This window comes from Ursus americanus, chromosome 5 (assembly GCF_024610735.1).
Source record: "Ursus americanus isolate L20-20 chromosome 5, mUrsAme1.1.p, whole genome shotgun sequence".
Classification (NCBI taxonomy): Eukaryota; Metazoa; Chordata; class Mammalia; order Carnivora; family Ursidae; genus Ursus; species Ursus americanus.
This window is the reverse complement of record NC_142131.1, coordinates 45,874,812-45,884,267: the sequence shown is the minus strand read 5'-3', so window position 1 is coordinate 45,884,267 and position 9,456 is coordinate 45,874,812. Positions and strand designations below refer to the sequence as shown.

The 9,456-nt window shown below is 37.2% G+C and overlaps 1 protein-coding gene across 1 annotated transcript in view; it reads left to right on the top strand.

The window, feature by feature from the left end:
* The first annotated feature begins 3,886 nt into the window (after positions 1-3,886).
* DDX4 (DEAD-box helicase 4) overlaps positions 3,887-9,456 on the top strand; it is a 73,592-nt gene continuing 68,022 nt past the window's right edge. Inside the window, exons 1-2 of the mRNA XM_087862141.1 lie at positions 3,887-3,941; positions 4,747-4,850. Of these exons, the coding sequence (XP_087718267.1) occupies positions 4,779-4,850 (72 nt within the window). The 5' untranslated portion in view covers positions 3,887-3,941; positions 4,747-4,778. The remainder of the gene's footprint in view (positions 3,942-4,746; positions 4,851-9,456) is intronic.

Here is a 9,456-nt window from a genome sequence, read left to right as displayed (position 1 = left end):
GAACCCTGCTTGGTACCCTGAAAACCCCTCTTTGGTGACTTTCTTCTTTAGATGTGTTACTAGCACCATAGTATCTTGGAGGTGCTATAAACCTATCCCCTCCTCCATTTTGTGTTGATTTACAGGGCTCCAACCTGTTATTTATTTATTTATTTATTTATTTATTTATTTATTTATTTATAAAAGATTTTGTTTATTTGAGAGAGAGAGAGTGAGAGAGAGAGAGAGAGAGAGAGCACAAGCAGGGGGGAGTGGCAGAGGGAGGGGGAGAAGCAGGCTCAGAGGGAGCAGGGAGCCTGCTACAGGGCTTGATCCCAGGACCCTGGGATCATGACCTGAGCTGAAAATAGACCCTTAACCAACTGAGCCGCCCAGGCATCCGTGTAATATTTATTTAAAAAAAATCTTTTGTGTGGTTATGTGCAGAGTAAGAAATTCTCAGGTATTTTTAGTACCTAGGAATGAATATCTCTTTTCCTCCATTTGAGGTGACTCATTTTTGGCCTACTGGTAGATTAAGAGAAAAATTTAACAGCTTTGACATGATACTAGGCACAGTTTACATCAATTAAAAAATCATTCTTTGAATAATGTGGAGATAATACCAAAAACGTAAAAAGTCTAAAATATCAGTTCTCTTTGGAGAACTTAATGTTTCTTTCTAAAGTGTAAAGTATATTAACTGCAAACCTTGATTCTAAACTGTGAAACGTATTTGAGAAAACCTTATTACATGGGATGTACAGAATTTGGATAAACTGTATGTAAGCTTTCCAGTGAACCTTCTAAGACAGAAATCTTAAGGTTTTATATTCCTTAGGCACTGCCATTCTTTTCCCTAGACTGTTCCTTGAGAAATTGGCTAATTTTGTTTGTAGCACTTAACATAGTACCTGGCACACACTAGGTGTTCATTTAAAGCTTATTTAATAACTAAATGTATAACTAAATGAATTCCTGCATTTACCCTATGTTGCAATCTAGTTCTGTCACTAATTTAAGATCTGTCGGAGGGAACACAGAAAATAGAACACACGGGTATCCCCCACCATCTGAAAGTGGAGTGTTCTTATGAAACCTTTCACAGGTTACAATAGTGTAAAGTGAAGAAGCAATTACCATGAATTTATATGAAAAAATTTTGACCCTTCTCAGACCAAAAAATGACCTCTCTTAGACTTTTCTGATACCTTAGGACACATCTTGCTAAGGGATGCACAAAATAAACTGGGTTAAAGCAAAGATGCTCACAAACACAGTTCAAGGCTACAGTGGCTTGATGCTGAGATGCTTAGTTCTTGGGGAAGGAGCTTGGTGCCACTCGCTGCCTCTAAAAGACATCACTGCAGAAACAACACTGAATGCTATTTTTGCTTTCGCTTTTTCATAAAAGCAGAAATCCTCTTTGGATTTTTCTGTTAGTGAAAACAGGCCCAAATGTAGGTCTTTCATAGAAGCAAAGTGGCAGAATGTGAGCTTTCTAAACATGGGAGATACCCCTACTGGCTTTCCTTTCTTGGCACACATATCATGGTGCAAGTACTTACTTAACTGTGTTTGTCTTTTTCCATGTTCAATTTTTGAATTATATTATTTTCATCCAACTCTTATTTATCCTTTCCTTAATATTGAACTTCTGTTCTCATTGTAATTTACTTTTTCTTAACTGAGGATAGTTCTCAAAAATTATAGAGAATGTTTCATAAAGAACTGTTTCATTGCAATACCTGAAAACAATAACAATCTGTTCTAAGACTGAAAAGCAGAAAATGTTGGCTAAGTGTTTTTTTAACCCAAAGAAAATGAAAACACTAATTCATAAAGATATACGCAGCTTTCTGTTTATTGCAGCATTATTTACAATAGTCAAGATATGGAAGCAACCTAAATGTCTATTGATAGACACATGGATAAGGAAGATGTGTTGTAGCTATACATTGTGGAATATTATGCAGCCATTAAAAAGGATGAGACTGGCATTTGAGACAACATGGATGGGCCTGGAGAGTATTATAGTAAGTGAAATAAGTCAGATTGAGAAAGACAAATATATCATATGATTTCACTCACATGTAGAGTCTATAAGGGAAAAAAAGACAACAAAAAGCAGAATCAGACCTATAAGTATGGAGAACAAACTGATGGTTGCCAGAAAGGAAGGGGTTGGGGGAATGAGCAAAATGGATGAAGGGGAATGGGAGATACAGGTTTCCAGCTATGGAATGAATAGTCACAGGAATAAAAGGCACAGCATAAGGAATATAGTTAATATTATTATAGTGTTGTATGGTGACAGATGGTAGCTACACTTGTGGTGAACATAGCATAATGTATAAACTTGTTGAATCACTATGTTGTACATCTGAAATGAATGTAACAGTGTGTGTCAACTGTACTCAAATTTAAAAAGTTATTATCTTTACCTCAATTCTGGAAAAAAGTTCATTTTAGAGAATAGCTCCCAAGTTCTCTATACCTAAAAAAGAATCTACTTGGTTATCATCCTATCAACGCAATTTCATATCTTACTCCTTTTGCTTAATATTTTCTCATGACATAAAAAATTTTGAAAGAACAACATGCAATTCAAAATGAGTTAAAATACATTAGAGGACCCCTTTTTACAAATTCAGAGCATCAGGAGTATTGGTGGCTCTCCCGTACACCCATAGTGATGTAAGGTACTAGCCTCCTCAAGGATATGATGTGAAAATTTGGTTTAAAAAGAGAAATTATTAAAAATGACAGGTATGTTAAAATATATTCTGGTTTGATCTTTGTTTAATATAATCTTTTAAAAACGATTCACCTTGAAAATAGTGCTAAGTAGATAAATACTGACATATTCTTGGTGGAAGAGACAGAAATAGTAATGGTGGTTCTAAAGATGAAAACTATGAAGCTGAACCCATAAAGTGCATTATCCTCAATGCTGAGTGTCAGATTATGTTGGGATTTATATTACTGAATGAAATATTCAGGCATTTCTTCAAAGATTTAGAGAACAGAAAACGATGAAAATAAAAAATGGAACTATACTTTTAAAGCAGCCCTTTGTTAGGCTTTTTGGTGGAATGGGAAAATATTGAGAAATATACTTTTTGTGAGGCAAAACTAGAAAATCTGGTGAAAGCATTAAGCATGAATGACCCTTCGTCACTCTTAGGTTTGGCTAGTATCTCTAGGGATATAAACCTGTGCACCATAATTTCAAATCTTGATGAACGACCTATTCTAGCACGATTTTCGTTTCCTTCTGCATCAGAGGGCGTCTCTTTCCCAAAGACACAGACCCTTGACTCTACACGACAGGCTTTCTTTACAACAGCAAGACAGAACCTCATCCCAGCCGTCACTGGGAGGAAAAGGAAATCTGCCCGCTCCATGGGCCTAAACTGTATGTTGAAGCAGCAGAAATCTCCGCATGTGAAGTAAGTGCCTCAGAAACGAAGAACCAAAGGGGCCAACTGCCGGGGACTGCAGTAGGAAAAAGGAAACAGAAAGCTCAAGAGGTTGTAGGGAGGGCACTACCCATCTTCCTTTTTATTTTTGGTGTTAGAAAAAGGGAGGTGGACATTTTTGGCTTGCAGTACTTGCACAGAGAAAATCTAGGTCATCTCCAGGTTGAAGAACCCACCTAAGAATCTAGAGAGAAGTGGCTCATGGCCAGCCTTGTACACACAGGATCAACGGGCCATTATGCGAACAAGATAGTGGCTCTGACCACAGACACCTCAAATGCGAGGAAGTAGGGAACGCGGGGCGGAGGTGGGGCGGGGCGACGCCGGCTGTCTGAGCACTGATTGGCTGGTGGCGCTCGTCGCCTGGTGCCATTTGTTGTTGAAGCTGCGCACCTGACGCAGTCGACTGCGTCCTGCACGTGCAGCCGTTTAAGCGGCGTCGGCGCCTGCGAGGACCCTGGGAGAGCAAGCAGCGGAGAGGTGAGTGGCCCGGCGCCTGTCTTCCTAGCGCAGGCCTCGACCTACGCCTTTGGGCTTCCAGGTAGCCAGAGTTTGGGCTAGACAAAGAGTAGATGGGGCAGGTGGGGCTTGGGGCCGTCTTATGGGGCTTTTCCTTCTCCTGCCTGTGTAGGTCTTGAAGACCGCTGGACGCCCGAAGGGCCCTAGGCCTACAGAGGAGGCGAATGAGCTTTTCTCTGCCCAGCCCCTGAGCGGCTTTTTCTCTGAACAAGAATGGCAGTAGTACCTTTTGTGTACACACGCTTCTTGGAGTAACTGGTTGTTCATTGTTGGAAGGATTTGGGACACTTAACCCAGGTCTCCTGCCCCGCCACACTTAAAGGCCTTGGCCGCAGCTCCCACCCTTCCATTAAACCACGAAAGATTTCAAACCAAGCATCTTTACAAAGATGTGCGAAGAGAGAAACTTTGAGTAGTAGTTGAAAATTTTCCCTTGCCCTTAATGTCCAGTAAGCTGTTTGGGGACACTTGGAAGGCGAGGGTAAATTCAGTGAACAGGTTTTGGGGAAAACCCTAAACATCAGTAGGGATATGGTGATTGCTAGAATGATTAAGTTGTTCAACTCATTTTTAAGGGTAAAAAGAGATGGGTAAAAGGTAAGAAAACTTCCCTCTTTTTGGAAACACTTTTGGGGAAGATCAGCAGCTAATTCAGTAGTTTCAGGAGGTGTATGTGAAATTATGATAGTTTATGCTTTTAGATATATGATTCTGATCTAACAGGCCAAATGTGTGTGTGTGTTGTTGTTGTTGTTGTTGTTTTAAGATAAAGCTAGAACTGGAAGCCTGGAAGCCACCATGGGAGATGAAGATTGGGAAGCAGAAATAATCAAACCTCATATGTCTTCCTATGTTCCTGTATTCGAGAAGGTAGTAACATTGAAAGTTTCTGGTTATTAAATGCTACAGATTTTATCAAAGTTGAAAAAATCACTGTGGTGGGAAAGTTAGAAATTACAGTCTGTTTCAGTATGCTGTGCTTATCTCCATCTGATAGTTACTAACTATCTTAGGGACAATGAGGAAGAGGCACTCTAAGCCTCAAATGAAATGAAATAGGTAATTTGATAATTAACTAAAATAAATATGACATTATTAACAATTTAAATGCCAGTGATTTAGGACTTACTGTGGGTGGAAGCACGGTGGTACAAATGTGATTGAATATGTCTGAGAGACACTTGTGTTGAAAATTGAAAAATACAATTTGGTGTTGGGTGATACTTTGAATTTTGAAGATTAGTTTCATATACCTTCTCTAAAGATAAATATGTTAGGCTGATTGAGATGGTATCAGCACGTTGCTTTTCAAATATGCAGATCTTCAGAACTTTTTCCTTAGTGGCTTTTGAAGAGTTACATTGTAATTCACAAGAAGAGTCCATGGAGTAGGTTTTTGGTTTCAGTTCTGACTTGAAAATTGGCTTTAAGTCTATTTTAGAAGTTTATATATATATGACATATATATATATATATATTATGTATTTTATATATATATTTATTTAGAAGTTAAAAGTTAAAAATATTGTAAGGGATTGTTTTTGCATAAGTGAAGTCTACCTGAAAATGTCTCCAAAAGTTGATTTTCTTTTCTTTCTTTTAGAATTTCTAGTTTGCATTTATGCATTATATTGATCAATTTTGATGAACACTTTATTTCAAGTGATGTCTTAGTGGAACTTCTTATATCACACAAAAATATAAAATACATAATCCTTTATTTGTTTTAAATGTATTTGATCTGGGGGCGCCTGGGTGGCACAGCGGTTAAGCTCCTGCCTTCGGCTCAGGGCGTGATCCCGGTGTTATGGGATCGAGCCCCATATCAGGCTCCTCCACTATGAGCCTGCTTCTTCCTCTCCCACTCCTCCTGCTTGTGTTCCCTCTCTTGCTGGCTGTCTCTATCTCTGTCAAATAAATAAATAAAATCTTTAAAAATAAATAAATGTATTTGATCTGTATGTAAAGTTTATTTCAAAATACCCAAGATAATAATCTGAATTGATCATGTTTCTTTTTTTTTTGAATTTACTTTAGAAATAACATCTTTTGTGTGTTACTTTTTTTATAGTCCTCTGCCTATCATGAAAATTCTATTACAGCATTGGGAAAAGAGGAGAAAAATCACTTAACAGTATTACTTATTAGCACAAACACTCTTATAAATTTTTAGTAAATTTTCTTCTTTTTTCCCCCCAGTGATAGTACATAATAGTATTTTTGATTCCAGCTTTTTCACTCTTCAGCACTATTCCATATTACTACTAATTTCCTAGAAGTAATTTCTTATGGTTGCATAATATTTCATGGAATGGAGCTACCATAATATAACCGATTTTCTGTTGGTGGGAATCTAAGATGTTAGCTTTTCACTGTAATGTCATGAATATCTACAGCTTATTTTTTGCTTTAATTTGGGGGTTTTGTTTTCAAAAATGGAATTACTTGGTCAAAAGGTGTTTTATGGTTCTTTTTACCCCTGGTTCCCAGTAGATTTATTATATTACAAAGTTTAATTCACAGATAAAGACTTTTTCACGTGAACTTTAGTCACCTAATTTTTATTTCTTCTTAGTCTGAGATTTTTGTCTTCATTAAGTATTCTTCAAGTACTACACTAGACTAGAGCATATTGTGCATGTTTATTGCATAGGATGTCTGAAATTGCTAATGGTTGACTGTCAGAGCTTTCAGTATACCTTTCCTGAAATATTTTTGCTATTTAGTAACCTACCTTGTTTGTTAATATTAGGAATACTAAATTGGATGTGAATGCTAATTTTACCTTATGATTCTGAATACATTTGTGTGGGGCCAATTTGTAAATTTTTTGCATTGTCTGCAAACTAAATTCTTGGTGCTGGTTGTGCAATTAGTTATCTGGCCTAGTTGACTTGAAGGAACATGGTGCAATCAGTGGCTTTGTTTGCCTTGGTTGGAAAAAAAGTGCAAAAAGTGAGGATGAATACATGATATGCATGTGTGGGAGAGATCTGAGGTCTTTTATTCAGTCTAGTTTCATTTAAAGGTACCATTTTGATTGGCTGTTCTGAATTTCTGGTTTAAGAGACAGCTGGGCTTTTGTTTTTTAAAATTTGTCTTGGCTCTGCAGCTGTCTTGGATTGATGTCTTAAACAATATCTGATCAGCCTTTTTTGACTACTTTTCAGGATCTTTTTTTGGAGATTTAATATTTACCTATGCTTATATAATTTTGAACTAATAGGCCACTGTTTTGATAGCTGTCAGAACTTCCCAAATACAGATTTTGAAGTTGGCGTATTACCTAGGTATGGAACAGTGAAAGATGCAAGGTTAAGAAAAATTTGATAATCGAGTAATGATGTAGTCCATACATCTCAGTTTTTAGACAGTTACACATTGCATGTAAGCTTGTTGGGATGAGTGTTGGAGTGGATGAGTATGGTGAATAACAAGGTACTGGATTTGCTTACTAGCTGTGTAATGAATGCTTCTTGTTAGATGACCATGGGAGTAAGTCTTCACAGTGATTGCTTCTGTCTCACCTATCTGCCTTTTTGGTGGCACATTTCAGAAGACAAATATTCTTGTGATTAAAACAAACATAGCTTGAGATAATTGGTCCATCCACAATTACAATTTTTTTTTTTTAAGTAGGCTCCATCCATGCTCAGTGTGGAGCTCAGTGGAGGGCTTGAACTCAGGACCCTGAGATCAAGACCTGAGCTGATATCAAGAATCAAACACTTAACAGACTGAGTCACTCAGGTGCCCCCACAATTATAATTTTATTAAGTAGCAAGGTTTATAATAATTGTCTAGATAAGAATATAAAGTTCAGGACTTCTCTGTTCACGTTTATACTGTGGTTCTGAAGTATTAGGGAAAAATGTGGCCCTTGGAAATGATTGAGTTGGCAGAACTAAGGAAGCTGAAATGTTGGAGCCGGAGGAAGACTATGAGCAGTTTCTGCTTATAATCATCACTGAGATGTGGGAGGATATAGTGTGTCCTATTAGAAAGCAGGGAAATTCTTGTTTCTTGCTCAGTATGTGCGCCTTGTGGAAGACAGTCAAAATGGTCATCCAAATAAAAGTCCAAGTGGCAAGCTTGGAGGAAAGATCTCTGACTAATCTTTAAAATATAAATAATGGAGTTGAGGATAGAGTGATAGAAAGGTATGAGAAGGCTGAGGGAGAAGGTTAAAGAAATTGCAATATGGCAGAGATGTTGGTGGAGTAGGTCTGGAAGATAGGGAAAACTAAATCCTTTTGAACGTCAACAGCTTACAGCCAATGGGTTCTAGTCAACTGATAGAGATTGCCTGATTCCAGAGAGAAGGTGAAACTAGAGAGCCTTTTGTTTTCCGTTTTTCTCTGTCTATACTATGTCCTCATTTGCTCTAGGTTTCTCTCAGTATGGAGTAGATGATTTCACTGTGAGTTTCGATTGTTAAATGTTTTTATTTGGGGAGATAACTTTTATTTGGAAAATGCTCTCACATACAGAAATTCAAGCCTAGATTGTGAGCTCTTGCAGCAGTCACATTTATTCCTGGCTTTGGTAGTTATTTCTAAATTTTGAGGTTCTTTGTTCTTTCTTGTGTGACGTGCTGACTCTCTTGAACTTTGGGTATGTGTGTGATATGTGAAACTCAGGAGTTGGAGTTCTTCAGCTCTGGAAGTGCTGAAATAGCTGCAGTAATTTTAGAAGATGTCTTCATGTAGCAATTGCTGAAAAAGGGGAAAAAAGATGATTTCAACTGGGGTTGTGTATGGGGCTGACCTAGCTAGGACTGATCAATCAGAAGAAGGGATAGAGGATAATATTGTCTGTATTTTGGGACTTTAATTTCTGTGTCAGACCAAAGAAGGAGACATGCTTTGTTTGAAATTAAAAATTTTAAAATTTTATGCAACACACTGACATAACTTGTCAGTTTATTTGGACTACCTATCTGAGCTTTATTTTACATGGAACTTAGAATACAAAATGAGATCTTGGTATTCTGTATAAATTGATATAATACTTCTATGCATTTCAGGGGATTTGGGGTATAAAATGAAAGAGATATTTGCTAAGGACTTTAAGTGTCTGGGGAAAGAAAACATGGAACTATCTGCATTGGACCCCACATTGCGAGCCCTGAAGATGCCTCTTCCCTATCCAAACTGTCCAGCTATAAGTTCATTTGGATAGCAGACCTGACTAGTTTTTGACATCATAACTTTACCACATTAAAAAACAAACAAAACAAAACCTTACGATATTGATGGAAGTATTCATTGGCTTAAAAACACAAAAGACCTAAAAAAAAAAAAAAGTGTGATATTCCAAAATTGAAAATACTGAGTATATACAAGGTCAAAAGAAATGTGTTCACCAAAATGCAAATAGATTATTTGCAGCTGCGTATGAGAACCCTTATGTGTAAAACATTTTGAAAATTCTAAATTGGCTTATTTGAATCATCCAATGAATTTTTTTGAAGATT